Consider the following 27,110-nt stretch of genomic DNA (forward strand, 5'->3'; position numbering starts at 1 on the left):
GTGAAAGGGATAATAGAGAGTACAGTAGTGTGTAGGGATAATAGAGAGTACAGTAGTGTGTAGGGATAATAGAGAGTACAGTAGTGTGTAGGAATAATAGAGAGTACAGTAGTGTGTAGGAATAATAGAGAGTACAGTAGTGTGTAGGGATAATAGAGAGTACAGTAGTGTGTAGGGAATAATAGAGAGTACAGTAGTGTGTAGGGAATAATAGAGAGTACAGTAGTGTGTAGGGATAATAGAGAGTACAGTAGTGTGTAGGATAATAGAGAGTACAGTAGTGTGTAGGATAATAGAGAGTACAGTAGTGTGTATGGAATAATAGAGAGTACAGTAGTGTGTAGGAATAATAGAGAGTACAGTAGTGTGTAGGGATAATAGAGAGTACAGTAGTGTGTAGGGATAATAGAGAGTACAGTAGTGTGTATGGAATAATAGAGAGTACAGTAGTGTGTAGGAATAATAGAGAGTACAGTAGTGTGTAGGGATAATAGAGAGTACAGTAGTGTGTAGGGATAATAGAGAGTACAGTAGTGTGTAGGATAATAGAGAGTACAGTAGTGTGAAAGGGATAATAGAGAGTACAGTAGTGTGTAGGGAATAATAGAGAGTACAGTAGTGTGTAGGGATAATAGAGAGTACAGTAGTGTGTAGGGAATAATAGAGAGTACAGTAGTGTGTAGGGATAATAGAGAGTATAGTAGTGTGTAGGGAATAATAGAGAGTACAGTAGTGTGTAGGGAATAATAGAGAGTACAGTAGTGTGTAGGGATAATAGAGAGTACAGTAGTGTGTAGGAATAATAGAGAGTACAGTAGTGTGTAGGGATAATAGAGAGTACAGTAGTGTGAAAGGGATAATAGAGAGTACAGTAGTGTGTAGGGATAATAGAGAGTACAGTAGTGTGTAGGGAATAATAGAGAGTACAGTAGTGTGAAAGGGATAATAGAGAGTACAGTATGGTGGAAGGGATACGACATGAAAAGCACTAAGGGATATGACCAGACCACTTCTACCTCCAGCAGACTTCTACCTCCAGCAGAACTCTCAGAGGAGGACACAGGAGGGTTGAGAGACATGTTGGGACAAACCAATTCTTCCTCCCGCTGGGTTGGAGTTTCTATTTACCAAGGCAGAGAGTGTGTGTGTGTGTGTGTGTGTGTGTGTGTGTGTGTGTGTGTGTGTGTGTGTGTGTGTGTGTGTGTGTGTGTGTGTGTGTGTGTGTGTGTGTGTGTGTGTGTGTGTGTGTGTGTCTACCGTGGCAGTTAGATACTTTCCTCTTTGACAGCTGAGAAGGAAGTCCTTCACATCCATTACTCTCACTACTGCTTAGGTTACAGCAAGGGACCTCTCTCTCTCTTATCTATTATGAACAGAGCCACACAAGAGCTCTCAGACTCAGAGAGAGAGAGAGAGAGAGAGAGAGAGAGAGAGAGAGAGAGAGAGAGAGAGAGAGAGAGAGAGAGAGAGAGACAGTGAAGTAAAAAGAGAGAGAGATTGTGTTTATTAGTTCTCAGTCTCTGAGAACGCCAGGTCATCCCTTAGCTCTGTGGAAGTTATTACCTACCCTCTCATAGGTGGAGAGAGGGAGGGAGAGAGGGAGAGAAAGAGAGCGAGGGAGAGAGAAGGAGGGAGGGAGGGAGAGAGAGAAGGAGGGAGAGAGAGAGGGAGAGAGAGAGAGAAGGAGGGAGAGAGAGAGAGAGAGAGGGAGAGAGAGAAGGAGGGAGAGAGAGAGAGAAGGAGGGAGAGAGAGGGAGAGAGAGAAGGAGGGAGAGAGAGAGAGAGAGAGAAGGAGGGAGAGAGAGAGAGGGAGAGACATGAAGTAACCTACTTCAACTCCCAGTCCATCTGGGTACTGGTGAATTGACAAAACGTCATTGTTAATAATGGGTGAAGGGTTGAAACAACTGACATAGAGGTTATAACACCTGACATAGAGTTTATAACAACTGGCATAGAGGTTATAGCACCCGGCATAGAGGTTATAACAACTGACATAGAGGTTATAACAACTGACATAGAGGTTATAGCAATTGACATAGAGGTTATAACACCTGACATAGACATCCAGATAAGGCATACAGGAGTCTTAACTGTACGCAGCTGTATCTCACTCTTCTCAGAGACAATTGCAGGAAGCGTTTCAATTCCCCCTCTGGGGTTAGAGAGAGAGTAAAGTAGCTTTATACACTTGTCATTCCTTTATGCATTATTCAATAGAGATCTGTAAATAACACTCTGGGTTTTCGTAGCAGAAATGTAGTTTTTAGCCAAGTGAGATCGAGGGCTTCACTGTCTTCTAGATTTCTTCCTCTCTCAGCAATTTCTCAAGGCTGTTTTCTGGGAGCAGTCGTGCACTATTGGCTGTGTGGCATCGGTTTTCCTCTGTTATTCTCCTTCTGATCCAAAATGACAGTTGGTCCAGTATTAAAGAAGGCCAATTACACCCACTGCCTCTGATCAACGGGTTAGCGGTTAGCTTTAGTGTTAGCCCAGCGATCTACCCAGGCTTTGCTTTGGAGCAAATGGAGGCAGTTAGCCAATTTGCACAAATTGTGGCTATAGAACAGTAGCCTGTAGGCGTATGACAATGGGTTTGACATTTCCTGACACTAATTGTGACTACCATAATGATGATGGTTATTACTGGCCCCACTTTTATTGGAGTCCACAGCGGGAGTGTAAAAACACACACGTGTTCCTGCTGTAGATTTAGCACAAAACCTGATGCCTCTCTCCTCTCTCTCCTCTCTCTTTCTCCTCTCTCTTTCTCCTCTCTCTCTCTCCTCTCTCTTTCCTCTCTCTCTCCTCTCTCTCTCCTCTCTCTCCTCTCTCTTTCTCCTCTCTCTCTCTCCTCTCTCTTTCCTCTCTCTCTTTCCTCTCTCTCTTTCCTCTCTCTCTCCTCTCTCTCTCCCTCTCTCTCCTGTCTTTGTCTCTCTCCTCTCTCCTCTCTCTCTCTCCTCTCTCTCTCCCTATCTCTCCTGTCTTTGTCTCTCCCCTCTCTCTCTCTCCTCTCTCTCTCCCTATCTCTCCTGTCTTTGTCTCTCCTCTCTCTCTCCCTCTCTCCCTCCTGTCTTTGTCTCTCCTCTCTCTCCCTCTCTCTCGCTCTCTCTTTCTCCAGTATCTCTCCAGGACATCACTATGAGGAAGGCGTTTAGGAGCTCCACCATCCAGGACCAGCAGCTGTTTGCCCGCCAGTCGCTGCCCATCCCCCTGCAAGAGACCTTTGACCTCTGCGAGCAGCCGCCACCCCTCAACATCCTCACACCCTACAGGTCAGCTTCACAGCAACCTCCCTCCTGATTGCTTAGTGTCAGCTTCACAGCAACCTCCCTCCTGATTGGGTAGTGTCAGCTTCACAGCAACCTCGCTCCTGATTGGGTAGTGTCAGCTTCACAGCAACCTCCCTCCTGTTTGGGCAGTGTCAGCTTCACAGCAACCTCGCTCCTGATTGGGTAGTGTCAGCTTCACAGCAACCTCCCTCCTGTTTGGGTAGTGTCAGCTTCACAGCAACCTCCCTCCTGTTTGGGCAGTGTCAGCTTCACAGCAACCTCGCTCCTGATTGGGTAGTGTCAGCTTCACAGCAACCTCCCTCCTGTTTGGGTAGTGTCAGCTTCATAGCAACCTCCCTCCTGATTGGGTAGTGTCAGCTTCACAGCAACCTCCCTCCTGATTGGGTAGTGTCAGCTTCACAGTAACCTCCCTCCTGATTGCTTAGTGTCAGCTTCACAGCAACCTCCCTCCTGATTGGGTAGTGTCAGCTTCACAGCAACCTCCCTCCTGATTGCTTAGTGTCAGCTTCACAGCAACCTCCCTCCTGATTGGGTAGTGTCAGCTTCACAGCAACCTCCCTCCTGATTGGATAGTGTCAGCTTCACAGCAACCTCCCTCCTGATTGGGTAGTGTCAGCTTCACAGCAACCTCCCTCCTGATTGGGTAGTGTCAGCTTCACAGCAACCTCCCTCCTGATTGCTTAGTGTCAGCTTCACAGCAACCTCCCTCCTGATTGGGTAGTGTCAGCTTCACAGCAACCTCCCTCTTGATTGCTAAGTGTCAGCTTCACAGCAACCTCCCTCCTGATTGCTTAGTGTCAGCTTCACAGCAACCTCCCTCCTGATTGGGTAGTGTCAGCTTCACAGCAACCTCCCTCCTGATTGGGTAGTGTCAGCTTCACAGCAACCTCCCTCCTGATTGGGTAGTGTCAGCTTCACAGCAACCTCCCTCCTGATTGGGTAGTGTCAGCTTCACAGCAACCTCCCTCCTGATTGCTTAGTGTCAGCTTCACAGCAACCTCCCTCCTGATTGGGTTGTGTCAGCTTCACAGCAACCTCCCTCCTGATTGCTTATTGTCAGCTTCACAGCAACCTCCCTCCTGATTGGGTAGTGTCAGCTTCACAGCAACCTCCCTCCTGATTGGGTAGTGTCAGCTTCACAGCAACCTCCCTCCTGATTGGGTAGTGTCAGCTTCACAGCAACCTCCCTCCTGATTGGGTAGTGTCAGCTTCACAGCAACCTCCCTCCTGATTGGGTAGTATCAGCTTCACAGCAACCTCCCTCCTGATTGGGTAGTGTCAGCTTCACAGCAATCTCCCTCCTGATTGGGTAGTGTCAGCTTCACAGCAACCTCCCTCCTGATTGCTTAGTGTCAGCTTCACAGCAACCTCCCTCCTGATTGGGTAGTGTCAGCTTCACAGCAACCTCCCTCCTGATTGGGTAGTGTCAGCTTCACAGCAACCTCCCTCCTGATTGGGTAGTGTCAGCTTCACAGCAACCTCCCTCCTGATTGGGTAGTGTCAGCTTCACAGCAACCTCCCTCCTGATTGGGTAGTGTCAGCTTCACAGCAACCTCCCTCCTGATTGGGTAGTGTCAGCTTCACAGCAACCTCCCTCCTGATTGGGTAGTGTCAGCTTCACAGCAACCTCCCCCCTGATTGGGTAGTGTCAGCTTCACAGCAACCTCCCTCCTGATTGCTTAGTGTCAGCTTCACAGCAACCTCCCTCCTGATTGGGTAGTGTCAGCTTCACAGCAACCTCCCTCCTGATTGCTTAGTGTCAGCTTCACAGCAACCTCCCTCCTGATTGGGTAGTGTCAGCTTCACAGCAACCTCCCTCCTGATTGGGTAGTGTCAGCTTCACAGCAACCTCCCTCCTGATTGGGTAGTGTCAGCTTCACAGCAACCTCCCTCCTGATTGGGTAGTGTCAGCTTCACAGCAGCCTCCCTCCTGATTGGGTAGTGTCAGCTTCACAGCAACCTCCCTCCTGATTGGGTAGTGTCAGCTTCGCAGCAATCTCCCTCCTGATTGGGTAGTGTCAGCTTCACAGCAACCTCCCTCCTGATTGCTTAGTGTCAGCTTCACAGCAACCTCCCTCCTGATTGGGTAGTGTCAGCTTCACAGCAACCTCCCTCCTGATTGGGTAGTGTCAGCTTCACAGCAACCTCCCTCCTGATTGGGTAGTGTCAGCTTCACAGCAACCTCCCTCCTGATTGGGTAGTGTCAGCTTCACAGCAACCTCCCTCCTGATTGGGTAGTGTCAGCTTCACAGCAACCTCCCTCCTGATTGGGTAGTGTCAGCTTCACAGCAACCTCGCTCCTGATTGGGTAGTGTCAGCTTCACAGCAACCTCCCTCCTGATTGCTTAGTGTCAGCTTCACAGCAACCTCCCTCCTGATTGCTTAGTGTCAGCTTCACAGCAACCTCCCTCCTGATTGGGTAGTGTCAGCTTCACAGCAACCTCCCTCCTGATTGCTTAGTGTCAGCTTCACAGCAACCTCCCTCCTGATTGGGTAGTGTCAGCTTCACAGCAACCTCCCTCCTGATTGGGTAGTGTCAGCTTCACAGCAACCTCCCTCCTGATTGGGTAGTGTCAGCTTCACAGCAACCTCCCTCCTGATTGGGTAGTGTCAGCTTCACAGCAATCTCCCTCCTGATTGGGTAGTGTCAGCTTCACAGCAACCTCCCTCCTGATTGCTTAGTGTCAGCTTCACAGCAACCTCCCTCCTGATTGGGTAGTGTCAGCTTCACAGCAACCTCCCTCCTGATTGGGTAGTGTCAGCTTCACAGCAACCTCCCTCCTGATTGCTTAGTGTCAGCTTCACAGCAACCTCCCTCCTGATTGGGTAGTGTCAGCTTCACAGCAACCCTCCCTCCTGATTGGGTAGTGTCAGCTTCACAGCAACCTCCCTCCTGATTGAGTCAAATGGAGATAAATAATCCATGATGAAACCCCAGCAAGCGGTCCAGGGCTTTTTATTTGTCTGGTTTCTCAGTTGTGTGTGTGACTGATTGACTTTGTTTTTTACGAGGCCCATAGCTATTCCAGGCTGTGGACCTAGCCTGGCTGGTAGAACTGGGGAATAGCAGAAGTGTTATTTATATATGTGGACCCAGCCTGGCTGGTAGAACTGGGGAATAGCAGAAGTGTTATTTATATATGTGGACCCAGCCTGGCTGGCAGAACTGGGGAATAGCAGAAGTGTTATTTATATATGTGGACCCAGCCTGGCTGGTAGAACTGGGGAATAGCAGAAGTGTTATTTATATATGTGGACCCAGCCTGGCTGGTAGAACTGGGGAATAGCAGAAGTGTTATTTATATATGTGGACCTAGCCTGGCTGGTAGAACTGGGGAATAGCAGAAGTGTTATTTATATATGTGGACCCAGCCTGGCTGGTAGAACTGGGGAATAGCAGAAGTGTTATTTATATATGTGGACCTAGCCTGGCTGGTAGAACTGGGGAATAGCAGAAGTGTTATTTATATATGTGGACCCAGCCTGGCTGGTAGAACTGGGGAATAGCAGAAGTGTTATTTATATACGTGGACCCAGCCTGGCTGGTAGAACTGGGGAATAGCAGAAGTGTTATTTATATATGTGGACCTAGCCTGGCTGGTAGAACTGGGGAATAGCAGAAGTGTTATTTATATATGTGGACCCAGCCTGGCTGGTAGAACTGGGGAATAGCAGAAGTGTTATTTATATATGTGGACCCAGCCTGGCTGGTAGAACTGGGGAAAAGCAGAAGTGTTATTTATATATGTGGACCCAGCCTGGCTGGTAGAACTGGGGAATAGCAGAAGTGTTATTTATATATGTGGACCCAGCCTGGCTGGTAGAACTGGGGAATAGCAGAAGTGTTATTTATATATGTGGACCCAGCCTGGCTGGTAGAACTGGGGAATAGCAGAAGTGTTATTTATATATGTGGACCTAGCCTGGCTGGTAGAACTGGGGAATAGTAGAAGTGTTATCTTACTTCATTCATTCATGCTTGTGTGTGTGTATGTGTATTTTCTATAATAGTCTCTGTTTCTATCTCCATATGTGCACACACACACACACACACACACACACACACACACACACACACACACACACACACACACACACACACACACACACACACACACACACACACGCACACACAGGGGGTTGTGAGGAGACAGCTGCAGGTGTACATTACTCTTGTTTTAAATCCAGGGTCAGTTTGTGTGTGTGTATGTGGGTTTCACAAGCTACTGTATGACTGTGACAGAGAGGCAGGTGTTGGTATTACTACTACTCTATAGGCTGACAGACACAGAGCCTGTAGACACAGTGTGTGTTTAGTAGCTGTATGGCTCTGTGTCTGTTCTAGGATAAATGTCAGCTGTTGAGCTAGTCTATACTGAGACACAGCTGTAGACATTACTATGGACAGCATACCGACAGAAACCTCTACCCAGCATGTTCTCTGACCCCTCTATATATACAGTTGTAGTCGGAAGTTTACATACACCTTAGCCAAATACATTTAAACTCAGTTTTTCACAATTCCTGACATTTAATCCTGGTAAAAATTCCCTGTCTTAGGTCAGTTAGGATCACCACTTTATTTTAAGAATGTGAAATGTCAGAATAATAGTAGAGAGAATGATTTATTTCAGCTTTTATTTCTTTCATCACATTCCCAGTGGGTCAGAAGTTTACATACACTCAATTAATATTTGGTAGCATTGCCTTTAAATTGTTTAACTTGGGTCAAACGTGTTAGGTAGCCTTCCACAAGCTTCCCACAATAAGATGGGTGAATTTTGGCCCATTCCTCCTGACAGTGCTGGTGTAACTGAGTCAGGTTTGTAGGCCTCCTTGCTCGCACACGCTTTTTCAGTTCTGCCCACAGATTTTCTATAGGGTTGAGGTCAGGGCTTTGTGATGGCCACTCCAATACCTTGACTTTGTTGTCCTTAAGCCATTTTGCCACAACGTTGGAAGTATGCTTGGGGGTCATTGTCCATTTGGAAGACCCATTTGCGACCAAGCTTTAACTTCCTGACTGATGTCTTGAGATTCAACATAACTTTCCTGCCTCATGATGCCATCTATTTTGTGAGGTGCACCAGTCCCTCCTGCAGCAAAGCACCCCCACAATATGATGCTGCCACCCCCGTGCTTCACGGTTGGGATGGTGTTCTTCGGCTTGCAAGCCTCCCCCTTTTTCCTCCAAACATAACAATGGTCATTATGGCAGTTCAACAGTTCTATTTTTTGTTTCATCAGACCAGAGGACATTTCTCCAAAAAGTACGATCTTTGTCCCCATGTGCAGTTGCAAAACATAGTCTGGCTTTTTTATGGTAGTATTGGAGCAGTGGCTTCTTCCTTGCTGAGCGGCCTTTCAGGTTATGTCGATATAGGACTCATTTTACTGTGGATATAGATACTTTTGTACCTGTTTCCTTCAGCATCTTTACAAGGTCCTTTGCTGTTGTTCTGGAATTGATTTGCACTTTTCGCACCAAAGTACGTTCATCTCTAGGAGACAGAATGCGTCTCCTTCCTGAGCCGTATGACGGCTGCATGTTCCCATGGTGTTTATACTTGCGTACTATTGTTTGTACAGATGAATGTGGTACCTTCAGGCGTTTGGAAATTGCTCTTAAGGATGAACCAGACTTGTGGAGGTCTACCATTTTTTCTGAGGTCTTGGCTGATTTCTTTTGATTTTCTCATGATGTCAAGCAAAGAGGCACTGAGTTTGAAGGTAGGCCTTGAAATACATCCACAGGTACACCTCCAATTGACTCAAATGAGGTCAAATAGCCTATCAGAAGCTTCTAAAGCCATGACATGATTTTCTGGAATTTCCCAAGCTGTTTAAAGGCACAGTCAACTTAGTGTATGTAAACTTCTGACCCACTGGAATTGTGATACAGTGAATTATAAGTAGTTTGTTAACAAGACATTTGTGGAGTGGTTGAAAAACGAGTGTTAATGACTCCAACCTAAGTATGTAAACTTCTGACTTCAACTGTAGAACACTTCTGAAGGACTCCAGGACCACTGTTTAGTTTCTTTAGTTTCTGTCCCATGTACCCTTTCTTCTCCCTCCCTCTCAATTTCAATTCCATTCAAAGGGATTTATTTGCATGGCAAACAGATGCCAAAGCATTAGAAATAGATAACAAACAAAAGGAAATTAACAGTAAACATTACAGGAATATTTCAAATGTCATATTGTGGCTTTGTAAAGTGTTGTAACTATGTTCAAATAGTTATAATACAAAAGGGAAAATAAATAAACATAGATATTGGTTGTATTTACAATGGTGTTTGTTCTTCACTTGCCTTTTTCTTGTGGAAACAGGTCACAAATCTTGCTGCTGTGGTATTTTGCATAATAGATATGGGAGTTTATCAAAATTGGTCTGTGTAATCTGAGGGAAATATATGATTCTAATATGGTCATACATTTGGCAGGAGGTCAGGAAGTGCAGCTCAGTTTCCACCTCATTTTGTGGGCAATGGGCACTAGATGTCGACCAATTATGATTTTTCAACGCCGATACCGATTATGATTTTTCAACGCCGATACCAATTATTGGAGGACCAAAAAAAGCCGATACCAATTAATCGGCTGATTTATGTAATAATGACAATTACAACAATACTGAATGAACAGCCTCCCGGGTGGCGCAGTGGTCTAGGGCACTGCATCGCAGTGCTAGCTGCGCCACCAGAGTCTCTGGGTTCGCGCCCAGGCTGGGCTGGGTTCGCGCCCAGGCTCTGTCGCAGCCGGCCGCAACCGGGAGGTCCGTGGGGCGACGCACAATTGGCATAGCGTCGTCCGGGTTAGGGAGGGTTTGGCCGGTAGGGATATCCTTGTCTCAGTATGTAAAAAAAAATGTAATAAAATGTATGCACTCTACTGTAAGTCGCTCTGGATAAGAGCGTCTGCTAAATGACTCAAATGTAAATGTAAATGTAAACAATGAACACTTTTATTTTAACTTCATATAATACTTAAATAAAATCTATTTAGTCTCAAATAAATAATGAAACATGTTCAATTTGGTTTAAATAATGCAAAAACAAAGTGCTGGAGAAGAAAGTAAAAGTGCAATATGTGCCATGTTAAAAAGCTAACGTTAAAGTTCCTTGCTCAGAACATAAGAACATATGAAAGCTGGTTGTTCAATATTCCCAGATCTTCAATATTCCCAGTAAAGAAGTTTTAGGTTGTAGTTATTATAGGAATTATGACGCGTCGACTATTTCTCTCTATACCATTTGTATTTCATATACCTTTGACTATTGGATGTTCATATAGGCACTTTAGTATTGCCAGCCTAATCTCGCGAGTTGATAGGCATGAAGTCATAAACAGCACTGTGCCTCAAGCATTGCAAACGCAGTAAAGTGCTGTTTGAATGAATGCTTACGAGCCTGCTGCTGCCTACCACCGCTCAGTCAGACTGCTCTATCAAATATCAAATCATAGACTTAATTATAATATAATAACACACAGAAATACCTTTGGTTATTAATATGGTCGAATCCGGAAACTATCATCTCGAAAACAAAACGTTTATTCTTTCAGTGAAATACGGAACCGTTCCGTGTTTTATCTAACGGGTGGCATCCATATGTCTAAATATTGCTGTTACATTGCACAACCTTCAATGTTATGTCATAATTATGTAAAATTCTGGCAAATTAGTTCACAGTTCGCAACGAGCCAGGCGGCCCAAACTGCTGCATATACCCTGACTCTGCTTGCACTGAACGCAAGAGAAATGACACAATTTCCCTATTTAACATTGCCTGCTAACATGAATTTCTTTTAACTAAATATGCAGGTTTTAAAAAATATACTTCTGTGTATTGATTTGAAGAAAGGCATTGATGTTTATGGTTAGGTACATTTGTGCAAAGATGATGCTTTTTTCAACAATGCTCTTTTGTTAAATCATCACCCGTTTGGTGAAGTTGAAGTATGCTGTGATTCGATGATAAATTAACAGGCACTGCATTGATTATATGCAACGCAGGACAAGCTAGATAAACTAGTAATATCATCAACCGTGTGTAGTTAACTAGTGATTATGTGAAGATTGATTGTTTTTTAGAAGATAAGTTGCTACCTTGGCTCCTTGCAGCCACAAGGTTCTTTTGACGCTGCACTCGCGTAACAGCTGGTCAGCCTGCCACGCAGTTTCCTTGTGGATTGCAATGTAATCGGCGTCCAAAACGGCCGATTACCGATTGTTATGAAAACTTGAAATCGGCCCTAATTAATCGGCCATGTCGGTTAATCAGTCGACCTCTAGTGTGCACATAGACTGTCTTCTCTTGAGAGCCAGGGTTGCCTATGGCGGCCTTTCTCAATAGCAAGGCTATGCTCACTGAGTCTGTACATAGTCAAAGATTTCCTTCATTTTGGGTCAGTCACAGTGGTCAGGTATTCTGCCACTGTGTACTCTCTGTTTAGGGCCAAATAGCATTCTAGTTTGCTCAGTTTTTTTTGTTTATTCTTTCCAGTGTGTCAAGTAATTATCTTTTTGTTTTGTCATAATTTGGTTGAGTGTAATTGTGTTGCTGTCCTGGGGCTCTGTGGGGTCTGTTTGTGTTTGTGAACAGAGCCCCAGGACCAGCTTGCATAGGGGGCTCTTCTCCAGGTTCATCTCTCTGTAGGTGATGGCTTTGTTATGGAAGGTTTGGGAATCGCTTCCTTTTAGGTGCTTGTAGAATTTAACGGCTCTTTTCTGGATTTTGATCATTAGTGGGTATCAGCCTTATTCTGCTCTGCATGTAATATTTGGTGTTTTACGTTGTACACCATGAAGGGCAATGGGTTCAATAACTGATTCAAGTATTTTTAGCCAGATTCAAATTGGCGTGTCGAATTTTATGTTCCTTTTGATGGCATAGAAGTCCTCTCTCTCTCTCTCTCTCTCTCTCTCTCCTCCATACGCAGTCAGAAGATATTGGAAGCCTCTCTCTCTCTCTCTATCTCGTCTCTCGCTCTCTCTATCTCTCTCTCATCCACTCTCTTCTCTCTCCTCGCCTCCTCACTCTCGAGTCTCTCCTCTCATCTCATCTTTCTCTACTCCTCTCGAGTCTCTCTCTCTCTCTCTGCAACACCTCAGGCTGTTGTTCTTCAGATCCAGCTGCTGCTACCCTGTCACATACACAATCACAATATAAACACCATACTACTCAGTCACAATACACACACACACACACCAAATTCACATACACATGATGCACTCACACACACAATAACACACAGCCTACCCCTGTCATACTCCCTTCAATCTTCCCCATGTTGTTGCAAATCATTAAACGTCCTCAGCTATTTTAGATGATGTTTCCTCTTCCTCCCTCTGTCACAATCACGGCCTCTTGTCACCGAGCACAGCCATGGTTCATGTAGGAGAAGAGTGAGTCCCTTTTAATGCTGCTAGGTGATCTTATGGAGAACAGTATGATGGTTGTCATGGCAGATATGCTCAGTGTAGTGAGTTTACTTTCAGTACCTTGCTGTGTAACTGACTAGGCATGTGTCATATGCTATTTGTGTACTTGTGGTGTGTTGTGTAGTGTGTGTGTGTGTGTTGTGTGTGTGTGGTGTTGTGGTGCGTGTGTGTGTGTGTGTGTGTGTGTGTGCGTGTGCGTGTGTGAGAGAGAGAGAGTGACAGTGTGTGTGTGTGTGTGTTTGGTCATTCATTTCCTCATCATAGGGGATTTGAAGTGATAATTTCCTCCTTCCGATTTAATTTCTCCTGGTCAAGGGTGAAGACAGGAGGAAATGAAAGACAAATTAAAAGATAAAGAGAGAGAGAGTTCAAACTTGACTGATCAGAGTGCATCCCCCATCAGCCTTCGCTGGTTCGCAAGGCTCTGAGTAGACCTTAGATCAGTGTCTAGGGGTAACTGTGGTTTCCTCCTGCAGGGATGACGGTAAGGAGGGGCTGAAGTTCTACACCAACCCCTCCTACTTCTTTGACCTGTGGAGAGAGAAGATGCTGCAGGACACAGAGGACAAGAGGAAGGAGAAGAGGAAACAGAAGGTAATGAAGGGCAGCCATTGGCCCGTCACCAGCATCCTGTCTACATATTGGTGGATTCAGCGTGGTGTCGTTAGCCCATTGGTCCTTAACTGAGGGGCTGTGTCACCAAGTGGCTTTCTGACCCTAACTAATTTCAGATCAGCTCTCCATATCGTAAGCATAATCTCAGCCATTATGAGCCCAGTAGTGGAACTGTTCTTGGATCAGAATTGCCAGTATTATTAACATCTAGAGCTACAGATGATATATGTGATGAAGGACATAACACTGTAGTCTATGGTCAGTGATTCACACAAACACACCACACACACAACACAGCACACACAACACACAACCCACACACACACACACAGCACACACACACACACACGACACACACAACTGCACACACACACTGCACACACACAGCTACACAAATGGTCGATATGGGTCAGTGGGGTTGGGAAAGATGAGGTGAGGCATAATCACTGATTTATCAGATGACCAGAGTACATATCGACTCATAGCGTACTCTACGACACACACGACACACACACACACACCACCACACACACTTACACACCACACACCACACACACACACACACACACACACACACACACACACACACACACACACACACACAGGGAACCATTAGCTATGTATCTGTAATAGATGAGCATCAGGGAGGGGAGGATACAGGGTGGTTCTCTGTTGTCAAGTTATTTACTCTAATTAATGGTTGGCTCTGCCCTCTCTCTGCCCCCGCTCCTCATGAGGGAGCCTTTGTTTATCCTTAGAGAGACACACTCACATTTCCATACACCCACATACTGTACACACAGTTGATCTCATGTGGGGCCCTTCATAAATACACATTTACTATACTGTATACACACATACGTACCGTACACACAAATGCTCTCATGAGGAAGAACGCTGTGCATCCTCAGAGACACACACACACACACCCACACAGAAGCATGAGGGAGCCTTTGTATATCGTCCGAGATCTCCTTCCGTCTCTCACACAAACCCTAAATTACTGAGAAGTCAGCCCCTGTGCAGAAGGAGGGGTCTCCTGCCCCGAGCCCCAGGGGCTCCCTATGACGCTAATCAGCACCAGCTTGAGAGGCGGGCCATAGCCCTCACTTCCCCATACCATTCAACCAGAGGCCAATGTGGTTAGATTTCCAAGCACAACCAGTCAATGAGGTAGAAGCTTCCACAGGGAATCCTGCCAGAGAGGTTTGGGATATAGAAGTTGAGGTTTGGGTTTTCATGGTGGTGATAAATGGTTCAGTCACAAGGCTCAGTCAGGGAACAGGGGACAGTTGCATTAGTCAGGGAACAGGGGACAGTTACAGTAGTCAGGGAACAGGGGACAGTTGCATTAGTCAGGGAACAGGGGACATGTTACTAGTAGTCGGGAGGCAGGACAGTTACATATCAGGGACAGGCGATACAGTACGTAGTCAGGGAACTGGGACAGTTACAGTAGTCGGGAGACAGGGGACGTATGCAGTAGTCAAGGAACAGGGACAGTTACAGTAGTCAGGGACATGGGGGACATTTACAGTATTGCAGGGACAGGGAACATGGGGGGACAGATTTATAAAGGGGGGGGGGCAGTAGTCAGGGAACAGGGGACAGTTACAGTAGTCAGGGAACAGGGGACAGTTGCATTAGTCAGGGAACAGGGGACAGTTGCATTAGTCAGGGAACAGGGGACAGTTACAGTAGTCAGGGAACAGGGGACAGTTACAGTAGTCAGGGAACAGGGGACAGTTACAGTAGTCAGGGAACAGGGGACAGTACAGTATCAGGGAACGGGACAGTTTGCAGTTAGTCAGGGAACAGGGGACAGTTGCATTAGTCAGGGAACAGGGGACAGTTACAGTAGTCAGGGAACAGGGGACAGTTACAGTAGTCAGGGAACAGGGGACAGTTACAGTAGTCAGGGAACAGGGGACAGTTACAGTAGTCAGGGAACAGGGGACAGTTACAGTAGTCAGGGGACAGTTACAGTAGTCAGGGGACAGTTACAGTAGTCAGGGAACAGGGGCAGATTACTAGTATCAGGGAACATGGGACTAGTTACAGTAAGTCGGGAACAGGGGACAGGGACAGTTCGTAGCAGGAACAGGGACATTGCATTAGTCCATGGAACCAGGTACAGGGGACAGTTACAGTTTCAGGAACAGGGGACAGTTACAGTATTCAGGACAGGGATCGTTGCAAGTAGTCAGGGAACAGGTGCTTAGTTACAGTAGTCAGGGAACAGGGGAACGAGTTGCACCTTAGTCATGGGAACAGGACAGTGCATAGTCAGGGAAACAGGGAGCAGTTGCTTGTCAGGGAACAGGGACGTTGGCATTAGTCAGGGAACAGGGGACAGTTACAGTAGTCAGGGGACAGTTACAGTAGTCAGGGAACAGGGGACAGTAGTCGGGAACGGGAACAGTTACAGTAGTCAGGGAACAGTTACAGTAGTCAGGGAACAGGGGACAGTTGCATTAGTCAGGGGACAGTTGCATTAGTCAGGGAACAGGGGACAGTTGCATTAGTCAGGGAACAGGGGACAGTTACAGTAGTCAGGGAACAGGGGACAGTTACAGTAGTCGGGACAGTGCAGTATTCGGGGACGTTAGCAGGTATTTAGTAAAGGATAAGAATAAGGAAAGAAAGAGATTGTAGACTAATTTCAGGGGCGACTTTTACAGTAGTCAGAGGGATACCGGGACAGTAGTACCGGGAAGCAGGAACAGTTGCGTAGTGCCGGATACAGGGGACAGTTAGAAGTAGTCAGGAACAGTGGGGGGGCGGGGGGGGGTGGTGGGGGTAGGGTGGGGGGGGGGGGGGGTGGGTGGGGGGGGGGGGGGGGGGGTGGGGGGTGGTAGGGGTGGGGGGGGGTGGGGGGGGGGTGGGGTGGGGGGTGGGGGGTTGGGGGGGGGGGTGGGGGGGGGGGGGGGGGGGGGGGGTGGGGGGGTTGGGTGGGGGGGGGGGTGGGGGGGGGGGGGGGTGGGGTGGGGGGGGGGGGGGGGGGGGGGGGTGGGGGGGGGGGGGGGGGGTGGGGGGGGGGGGGGGGGAACAGTTACAGTAGTTCAGGGACCAGTACAGTAGTCAGGGAACCGGCAGTACGTATGTCAGGACAGGGGACGTTACGTAGTCGGGACAGTTACAGTAGTCAGGGAACAGGGGACAGTTACAGTAGTCAGGGGACAGTTACAGTAGTCAGGGAACAGGGGACAGTTACAGTAGTCGGGACAGTTGCAGTAAACAGGGAACAGGGGACAGTTACAGTAGTCAGGGGACAGTTATAGTAGTCAGGGAACAGGGGACAGTTACAGTAGTCAGGGGACAGTTACAGTAGTTAGGGAACAGGGGACAGTTACAGTAGTCGGGACAGTTGCAGTAGTCAGGGAACAGGGGACAGTTGCAGTAGTCAGGGAACAGTTGCAGTAGTCAGGGAACAGGGGACAGTAGTCAGGGAACAGGGGACAGTTTGACGTAGTCAGGAACTGGGGACAGTAGATCCAGACAGGGGACAGTTACAGTAGTCAGGGAACAGGGGACAGTTACAGTAGTCAGGAACGGGGACAGTTCGTAGGTCAGGACAGGAGGACAGTTACAGTTACAGTAGTCAAGGGAACAGGGTACAGTTGACAGTCAGTCAGGAAAGGGGATCAGTTTACGTATGTCAGTGGAACAGGACAGTTTCATAGTCCAGGGAACAGGGGACAGTTACAGTAGTCAGGGAACAGGGGACATTACAGTAGTCAGGGAACAGGGGACAGTTACAGTAGTCAGGGAACAGGGAGCAGTTCGCAGTAAGTCAGGAACAGTTGGCATATCAGGGAACAGGGACGTTACAGTAGTCATGGAACAGTTTTTTTTTTTTTTTGCAGTAGTCGGGAACAGGACGTTACTAGTAGTCAGGGACAGGGGACGTTGCATTAGTCAGGGGTAACAGGGATAGTTACAGTCGTTCAGTGGACAGGGGACGTTACGTAGTACAGGGAAAGGGACGTTTGCAGTAGTCAGGGACAGGGGACAGTCAGTAGTCAGGGACAGTTACAGTGTCAGCTGGACAGGGACAGTTACAGTAGTCAGGGGACAGTTACAGTAGTCAGGGAACAGGGGACAGTAGTCAGGGAACAGGGGACAGTTACAGTAGTCAGGGAACAGTTGCAGTAGTCAGGGAACAGTTACAGTTGGCAGTAGCAGGAACAGGGACGTTTCAGTAGTCAGTAGGAACGGGTACTGTACAGTAGTCAGGGAACAGTTGCAGTAGTCAGGCGACAGTTACAGTAGTCAGGGGACAGTAGTCAGGGGACAGTTACAGTAGTCAGGGAACAGTTGCAGTAGTCAGGGAACAGGGGACAGTTACAGTAGTCAGGGAACAGTGTGCGTTAGTCGGGACAAGTTTACAGTATTCAGGGCCGTTACGAGTCAGGGACGTTACGTAGTCAGGGTTATACAGGGACAGTACGTGAGTCGGGGAACGTTACAGTAGTCAGGGGACAGTTACGTAGTCAGGGACAGGGACAGTATCAGGCAACAGGAACGTTACAGTAGTCAGGGAACTTTACAGTAGTCAGGGACGTTACGGTATCAGGGGAACAGTTACAGGTATTCTGGGACAGTTACAGTAGTCAGGGAACAGGGGACAGTTACAGTAGTCAGGGGACAGTTACAGTAGTCAGGGAACAGGGGACAGTAGTCAGGGAACAGGGGACAGTTACAGTAGTCAGGGAACAGTTGCAGTAGTCAGGGAACAGGGGACAGTTACAGTAGTCAGGGAACAGGGAACAGTTGCAGTAGTCAGGCGACAGTTACAGTAGTCAGGGACAAGTTACTAGTAGCAGGTGAACATTACAGTAGTCCCTGGAACAGGGAGCAGTTCAGTAGTCATGGAACCACAGGAACAGTTGCAGTAGTCAGGGAACAGTTGCAGTAGTCAGGCGACAGTTACAGTAGTCAGGGGACAGTTACAGTAGTCAGGGAACAGTTGCAGTAGTCAGGGAACAGGGGACAGTTACAGTAGTCAGGGAACAGTTGCAGTAGTCAGGGAACAGGGGACAGTTACAGTAGTCAGGGAACAGGGGACAGTTACAGTCACACCACTGTGAGTTTAGAAAAGACAGAGGACAAAGAATATATAGAAAGAAGTATTTCACAAAATACTAGGCTATGGGCCTATATATACAGTATTCAATAGACCTTGTTTTGTGTAGACAGAGTATTGAGTTGGGATGGTGGTGGAGTTGGGGCCAGATCCCAGTCTAATAAAAGGCTTAACTCAGTGGGGTTATAAAGCCCTATTCATTTCCCCTGCACCACAATACACTGGCAGCCATTACAGTACAGAGTACAGACCCCTTACAGATAGCCAGGATGGCAGGCCACTAAGACCAGGGAGGGAGATTTCTGGGGTCTACACACTAATAGTTCTGGTTTGGGTTCAGATACATTATGAGATACAGGCATACAAGTACAGGATAGTGGAATAAGAGACGACGGGTTTCTGGCATGGACATTATGGAGTTATGTGAGTGGATAGACATGATGTCCTTGGCTAGAGAAAGTGAGTGAGAGAGAAACAGGGGAGAGAGAAAGAACAGAGAGAGAAAGGAAGAAAGAACAGAGAAAGAGAGAGAGAGAGAGTGTACAAGCATCTCTACAACAGATCAGGGCACTTTTTGTGGAATATACATGCAGGGACTGGATTTGCCCCGATTGCCAACCCCCACAATGTACTCCCCTTCAACACAATATTACTGGTCGGGTTCCCTACCCTATGCTCTAACCCCTCTCCCTCTCTCTTTCCCTTCGTCCTCTCCCCTGTTCTCATCCCGTCTCTATTGTCTCTGACTGTGTGCAGCTGGAAATGCCTTTTAATTTGTGGCCGGAGGGCCTTATAAGAGTCCCCTCCTTGCCCCCTCCCCTCCTCGCCCCCCCCCCCCCCCCCCCCCCCCCGCCCCCTCCGAGAGTAGGCTGACCCCCCAGACCCTGTCATGTGACCCTCAGGTTAGCCTGCTGCCCCCCTACCTAACACCACCTTGAGGCATTTGCCCTGCCTCAAAGCTTGGACCGGCCCCCCTACTCATGCTGCTAAACGCCCTCCTACGTAACCTACCTACTACTTTACCCTGGAGAACCTCTTGCTATCACCTCCCTAACTAACAAAACACTTTCTGAGACAATCGCTTGTCTGCTGCTAGTGGATTGCTGCTTATTTCACAGTGATTGTAACCTCCTGGGTTAGTTGCCACCCTCCTCCACCTGCTGCCCACCACCAGACCCCTCTCCTCCACATGCTGACCACTAACACAGACCCCCTCCCTCCACATGCGGCCACTACAAAAGACACCCCTCCTCCCCTGACTGCCAGCACTAAAACAGACCCCCTCGCGTTCCACTGCTGCCCACTACCCAGACCCCTCCTCCACATGCTGCCCACTAACACAGCCCCCCCCTCCCTACATGCTTCCCACTATACACAGACCGCCCTCCTCCACATGCTGCCCACTAACACGACCCCTCCCCTCCACCTGCTGCCCACTAACACAGACCACCCCTCCCATCCACATGCTGTCGCACTTAACCAGACCCTCCTCCACTGCTGCCCTACTAACACAGACCCTCCTCCATCCAATCTGCCCACTAACACAACCCCCTCCCTCCACATGCGCCACTACACAGACGCCCCTCTTCACCCTGCTGCCCACTAACACAACCCCCTCCCTCCCAGTCTCCCACTAACACAGTCCCCGCTCCCTCCACATGCTGCCCACTAACCAGACCCCTCCCTTACCACATGCTGCCGCACTAACCGTACCGCCCCTCCCTCCACATGACTCCGCACTAACACAGACCCCCCCTCCCGTCCAACATGCTGCCCACTAACACAGACCCCCTCCCCTCAGTGTCTTTGGTTCACTACTACCAGGATGGGTTGTGTCCTGAAATTTCTCCTGTACTTTACTCCCATGTACTTCACATGTAGGAGGTTCCGTACTTTATTTTTCTCATCTTTAACCGTCTTACTACTGTAGCTGTGGTAATTCGAATTAGGGTGAAGTAGGTGTAGCGGTACGGCATCCCGGCACAAAATCATAGTGGGGTAACGCTATAAACCGTTAAAACATGAGGCCTATCACAATAATGAAAACAAATGATCAAGAAACTGCATGCAGTAGGCATGGAAAGAGAGACTGGACATGAGACCTCGGTGGTAAAAGGGCCTACGCTCCAAATATCCGATGTTGGTTCGCGAGAACACTTGACATTTTGCCAAGGCAGAGATGAGTTGCCGAAACGATGACAACGCGGCAGCGTGGAACGTCGATACATTCTGTCCTATGACAATCGCCAAATGTCATTAGACTATTTTGGTGGTGTTTGTGTAGAAGAGTCTCTTTCATTCCCCTGTTTAGAGTTGGTAATCATGTTGCGCCAGTGGATGAACTGTGTGAGGGGCCTAGTAAAGGAGACCTTTGAAGATGATTGTTGACATCAGATGAAGACATCATGACTGGTGAGTTGATGCTACGAGTAAGGTGAATACATTTTAAAGTTAAAATGACAATCTTTAGACCACAGAGTCCTATTTAATTGAGTAGAGGATTAACTATATAGTAGTTCTATGATTAGGGCCATCAAATGACAGTAGAAGGTCTCTGTATTGAATAATCATTCTACTGTTCACCCATGATTAGTATACATCTCCATGATAATAGACCAAATGTAGTTAGGCACTGTACCAGCTCCTCCTCCTCCCACCCCCAAGGACACTCCTCAGCTATGGTTAAGGACTGCTGGGGGAGTAGAGACAGCATTGGCGGTTGCATTACGCTGAGTCTGTCACACACACGCACACACACAGCACTGTATACACACAACCGCACACACACTTGATACACACACACACACGCAGTGTTATTACACACACACACAAACGTATACACCACATTATACGCACACTGTATACCACACCACACACACGAACCTGTATAACACACACACCACACACAGTGTATACACCACACACACCACACCTGTATACACACACACGCACACTGTATCACTACACATCGCACTCTGTATACACACGACAAACACACCACTGTAGCTAACACACACCACACACACACTGTATACACACACACACAAGTACACAGCACACTGTATACACACACACACACAGCCTGTGCTTGCACAGCTAAGACACCATCCTGTTGTGCGCTGGCACATATCAGATGTAGGAGGACTGCATGGGTTTAGTCATACAGGTCCTGACATTAGCCGCATTTATAACATTAATTAACTGCTAGAACCCCACACACACACTCAAACACGACACTCAACATATCCCACACACCACTCAAACCGAAACCACACACAGCGACACCACACACTCATCACTCATAACATTTTACTGATTAAGAAGGCTCGCGAGTCATAACCTTCGGTCCATTATTTTTTTTTTCCTATCTTCTCTGGTGTGGCGTGTGGTGTGTGTGTATTGGGTGTGTGGTGTGTGTGTGTGTGTGTTTGTGTGTGTTGTGTGTGTGGTGTGTGTGTGTGTGTGGTGGTGTGTGTGTGTGTTGTGTGTGTGTGTGTATGCTTTCTCTCACCCTTGCTTCCTCATCGTAATGGCTGTGATTAATCTGGCTAAATCATATGCATTACTGTTAGGATCATGATGCTCCCTTCACGCTGCTGTGTGACGCACTGACTTCCTGGGCACCACAGGACGGGTTGGGGTCTGGGTCAACTACAGGTAGGACCGAAACACAAAACACTAGGCTACACCCGCGGTCCATGCCACGTCCTCCTTCAATCACTACCCCACCGTCCTGTCACACCAAGCCCGACTATCACTGAGCCATGTGTCCACACAGGAACCAATGGTGTTCTTTGGACATCATATAGGTGAAGACTGTTATTTTATCAATCAATTATCTAGGAAATATTATTACTGTGGATTAACTAATCATGGTAAATTGAATTAACTAGGAGTCGGATGCACCACGGAAAATCTCAGATTACAGGTTATATTTTTCCGAATATAACTCTTCAGAATATTTTTGAATATCTGATTCATTATCTTCTATAATTAATGATTCTTTACTCACACAGTCTCATTCCAATGTTTGTAAATTGATAGTTATCTGCATGACCCGGCTAAACTATGAATCATCCATATACCAATTGGCTTTAAATCATTTATTTACTTATAACTAATAAATAATCACAGAATCAATAACATTAAAAGATATTGGTTACTGAACCATCCGATATGACGGCTTGGTGGACAAGGGAAGGGGGTGTGGACTGATAGAAAGAGCGGGAAGACAAATGATCACTACACAGTGATAATTATATTCATTGAATGCATAATCCTTTGCAGCATGTATGCTCGCTATTTGGAATATTGCAATCAATATATTGTTCATCTCCCATTGTGGTTGTTCTCTCTGTTGGAATCGTCGGTCCGTTCTGCGGGAGAGTCATTTCATCAGAGAGTCTCATGGTTACTCATGAGTGGTGCTCCTATCGTCTACTCTGATACTGGTTTGATTGTATGGATATCGTCACGCGTCAATTGTCTTAGAGTAATGTTGCGCGGTTGTCGGTATTTGCTACGGTTTTATCTTTTATAGTCTGCAGACTTGTAATTGTATCTAAGATTTGCTCTTATTTTTAGGTGATCGATGCTCAATAGTTTCATTTCCGAGCGCGTGTAGCCATGCTCCACGTTGCATATTTCTAGTTCTGGTAGTCACTGTGCCGACCTCAGCTTACCGAGGTATGAGTGGTCTGAAGAGGATTTCCTCAGGGAGGGTTTTTTATTCGTACCATAGAAAGGAGCGTGTTCATGACGCCAATCATGTCTGTGCTCACGGGGGCGTGGCACGCTACTGTGAAAACTTTACAGGGACTATCAATTCTCTCACATAAAAAGGTTACTCACTTACATCATTTCAACAATGTTTCATCTTTACTCATTCTTTTATAACAAGGAATTAGATGCAAACCCCATAACTGAGAATGTACACATTCAGAGATCCGTTATGTGTGTTTTCGCTGTCCATGATGAGACGACCAAATGAAACGACCTCAACATAACTGTCCTTAAGTGTCCACTACACTTCCCCACACTCTCAAGGTGGACTATTGTTTACCGTCCCATTTTGGGATTAGGAGTTTTGGCCAAGTGAAATCTCCTTGTTCACCTGGTCTGTGATCTCTCTCTCTGGCATGAACAGGGGAAGAGTCCTCCGCCAGAATTTATGGCCTGACTAACATAACCATGGGGTGTAGGAGAGAGTGAGAGGGGAAGCCCCGATCCTACACCCAAGAAGAGCCACGTCATGTACAATGGCACGCCCTTGGACTTAGTATTCTTTGTTTTTCTATTACATTTTAGTTTAGGGTAGGTGTGACATGGGGAATGTATGTGTTTTTGTAGTGTCTGGGTGGTTGTAGGTTAGGGGGTTATTATAGTAGTTGGGTTTAATGTTTAGTATAGTAGTCCTAGCTGCTATGATCTATGGTTGAGTTGAGGTATCCCTAGGAAAGTCTATGGTTCCTGATTTGGTCTCATTAGAGCAGCTGGTTATTGTTGTCTCTGTTGGGAGCCTATTTAGGAAACTCATGCTTTAGCTGTTTGTTGGGAATTGTCTATGTCAGTGTGTATGGTCGTGTCAGCATCCATTTTTGTATTTATAGCTTCACGGTCGTCTGTTTGTTGTTTTGTTTGTTTGTTCCGTCTTAAATAAAAAGAAGATGTCTTTCCTACGCGCTGCGCCTTGTCGCCTCTCTCAGGTTCCTTTGCGAATCGTGACAGAATTCCCCAGCCATGCGGATCAGCAGAGTGAAAGCGGCAACAGGAGTCGCGCAAGGGAATGGAAATGGAGGCATAATATGGACTACACTACTAACGTGGGAGCGAGATCGAGCAGGATGGCGATCGAACCCCGGGCGAAGTGCCGGAGCCAGCCTGGGATCTCATGGCGCAGTGTGAGGAGGGATTAACCGGCGAATGGAGCAGCACGAACGACGCGGTAGGAAGCCTGTGAGTCAGCCAAAAAATTATTGGGGGGGGGCTTAGAGGTAGTGGGGCCGAGGCAGTAGGAGACACTGCGCCCTTCCACCTAACCGTGGAGAGGCGGGAGTACGGCGAACACGTGTTACGCAGTAGAGGCGCATGGTGTCTCCTGTAGCGTGTTACAAGCCCGGTGTGGGTTATTCCACCTTCCCGCAACTGTAGGGCTAGATTGGCATTGAGGTCCAGTGCCATGAATTGCCGGCTCACAGCGTCCTGGTTCCAGTGCGTCTCCTCCCGGGGGCCGGCTACATGGCACCAGCCTTCGCATGGTGTCCCCGTTCGCCTACATAGGCCGGTGCGGGTATTTAGTTATTCCACCTACCCCGCACTGGTCGGGCACGGGAGCATTCACCAGGTAAGGTTTGGCAGGGCTCGGTGTTACAAGGGAACCAGTACGCCTGCACGTCCGGTATTTCCGGCACCACCTGCCCGCCCCAGTCGCGTTCCACCAGTGACCCTACACCACGCACCAGCTTCTGTGTCTCAGAGCCCTGTTCCTCCTCCACGCACTCGTCCTAATGGTGCGTGTTCTCCCCCGGTACCACCATTCCGGCACCCGACACCAACTCCTGTGCTCTCCAGAGACCTGTGCATCCTTGGTTGCTGCTCCCCGCATTAGCCTGAGATGCGTGTCCACAGCCCGTGTACCTAACCAGTTCGGCACCACGCACTAGCCTAAGTGCGTTCGCCCAGGGTACAGTATAGCCCTTTTCCTTCTCTCCCGCACTAGCCTGTGTGCGTGTCCTTACCCGTGCCTCCAGTTCCAGGCACCACGCCCAGGCCTACAGTGCGCCTATTCCGGCCTAAGCCATCCGTCTGCCGCAGTGCATCTGAGCCCTCCGTCTCCCCAGCGCCATCTGAGCATCCGTCTCCCACGCCATCTGAGCCATCCGTTCTCCACCAGCGCCATCTGAGCCAGCGCTTCTCCCAGCAGCGCATCTGATCTATCCGTCTGCCAGTGCGTCTGAGCCATTCCGTCTGTCCCGAGTCCATTTTTTTTAGAGCCGCCGGCGTCTGTCCGGCTCGTCAGAGCCGTTAGTCGTCGTAGCGCTAGAGCCCTTCGTCAGTCCCGGATCTGCCGAGCCGCCACCAGACAGGATCTGCCGAGCCGCCACCAGCGGATATTCCAGAGCCGCCACCATAAGATCTGCAGAGCCACAACCAGTACAAGGATTCTGCCATAGCCGCCAACCATACTAGGATGCTGCCAGAGCGCGCCACCATACAGGATCTCGCCAGAGCCGTCAGCCAGCCTGAGACGTCGCAGAGGCCCGGCCAGCCAGCATGACGTCAGCAGGCCGCAGCCAGCCATAGACGTTCCAGATCCGACAGCCAGCCTATGAGCGTCGTCCAGATCCATTCCCTCGCAGCCATGAGCACCTGGATCGTCAGCCAGCCGATGAGCACCAGATCCTTCATCCAGCCATGAAGCGCAGATCCCGTCAGATGCCAGCCATGACAGCCATAAAAAAAAAGCGATCCGTCAGCCAGCCATGAGCTAGCCAGATCCGTCACCAGCCATGACTCCAGATCCCGTCAGCCAGACATAGAGCCGTCCGCCCAGGATCCGCCAGAAGCCGCCATAGCAAGATCCGGCCAGAGCATCATCCACGTCCAGGATCGTCCCTCGTCCGAGGCTGCTGCCGTCCCTCAGTCCGGAGCTCGCCCTTATCTGGTGCTGCCCCTTATCCTGGTGCTGCCCTTATCCTGGTGCTGCCGCCTTATCCTGGTGGCTGGGCCCTTATCTGTGCGCCACTTAGTCGCGGATTCTGCTCTTTTTTAGTCGGTTCCTGCCCGCTTAGTCCGGTGCTGCCCCTTTAGTCCGGTGCTGCCCTTAATCCCGTGGGTTAATGTGAGGGTGGACATTTGGAGGAGGCTACGGACGGGTAGTGTGACTATGGTGGGGTTGGGGACACGACAGTGCCGGGCGCGCCGTGAGGACGCCACACACCAGAACCCTCCCCTAGACTATGTTGGCTGGTGCGCCCCGGTAAGTTCGCACTTAACCGGGGGGGTTATGTTCACGCCCTGGCCTTAGTATTCTTTTTTTTCCTTATCTATTTAGTTAGTCGCGGTGTGACATGGAATGTATGTGTTTTTTGTAGTGTCTAGGGTGGTTGTAGGTTAGGGGGTTTTATTAGAGTAGTTTGGTTTATGTTTAGTATATAGTCTAGCTGTGTCTAGGTTGAGTGTAGGTATCTGAGAGAAAGTCTATGGTTGCCTTAATTGGGTCTCAATTGGACAGCTGGTTATTGTTGTCTCTGATTGGAGCCATATTTAAGGCAACCATACGGCTTTAGAGGCTGTTTGTGGGGATTTCTATGTCAGTGTGTAATGGTGCAGTGTCAGCACCATTTTGTATTTATTAGCTTCACGGTCGTGACTGTTGTTTGTTTGTTTGTTTGTTCTTCTTAATAAAAAAGATTACTTTCCGCGCGCTGCGCCTTGGTCCTCTCTCAGTCCCTTTGACGATCGTGACAAACACACAAACTAACAACAACGACAACACATGTTATCTACATGATTAGATAGAGCTATACAACAGCGATGTTGATTGATCAAACCAATCGACCAAACAATCGATCAACTCTTTTTTCACTTGATTTGGCTGTGTTGTTTTAGACTTGGGAGAGGGGTTATGTTATTTTGACTTCTCTGAATTGAAGGTTATGTAGGTTTGTAG

At 48.0% G+C, this 27,110-nt stretch overlaps 1 protein-coding gene across 1 annotated transcript in view; it reads left to right on the plus strand.

Annotated features, from left to right (window-relative positions):
* The window catches only part of LOC120036490 (wiskott-Aldrich syndrome protein family member 1-like), a 60,614-nt gene extending 35,273 nt beyond the window's left edge, over positions 1 to 25,341 (plus strand). The window contains exons 3-5 of the mRNA XM_038982931.1: positions 3,122 to 3,275; positions 13,215 to 13,332; positions 25,189 to 25,341. Of these exons, the coding sequence (XP_038838859.1) occupies positions 3,122 to 3,275; positions 13,215 to 13,332; positions 25,189 to 25,341 (425 nt within the window). The remainder of the gene's footprint in view (positions 1 to 3,121; positions 3,276 to 13,214; positions 13,333 to 25,188) is intronic.
* The last annotated feature ends 1,769 nt before the right edge of the window (positions 25,342 to 27,110 follow it).

The sequence above is a fragment of the Salvelinus namaycush genome, unplaced genomic scaffold, assembly GCF_016432855.1.
Source record: "Salvelinus namaycush isolate Seneca unplaced genomic scaffold, SaNama_1.0 Scaffold1355, whole genome shotgun sequence".
NCBI lineage: Eukaryota > Metazoa > Chordata > Actinopteri > Salmoniformes > Salmonidae > Salvelinus > Salvelinus namaycush.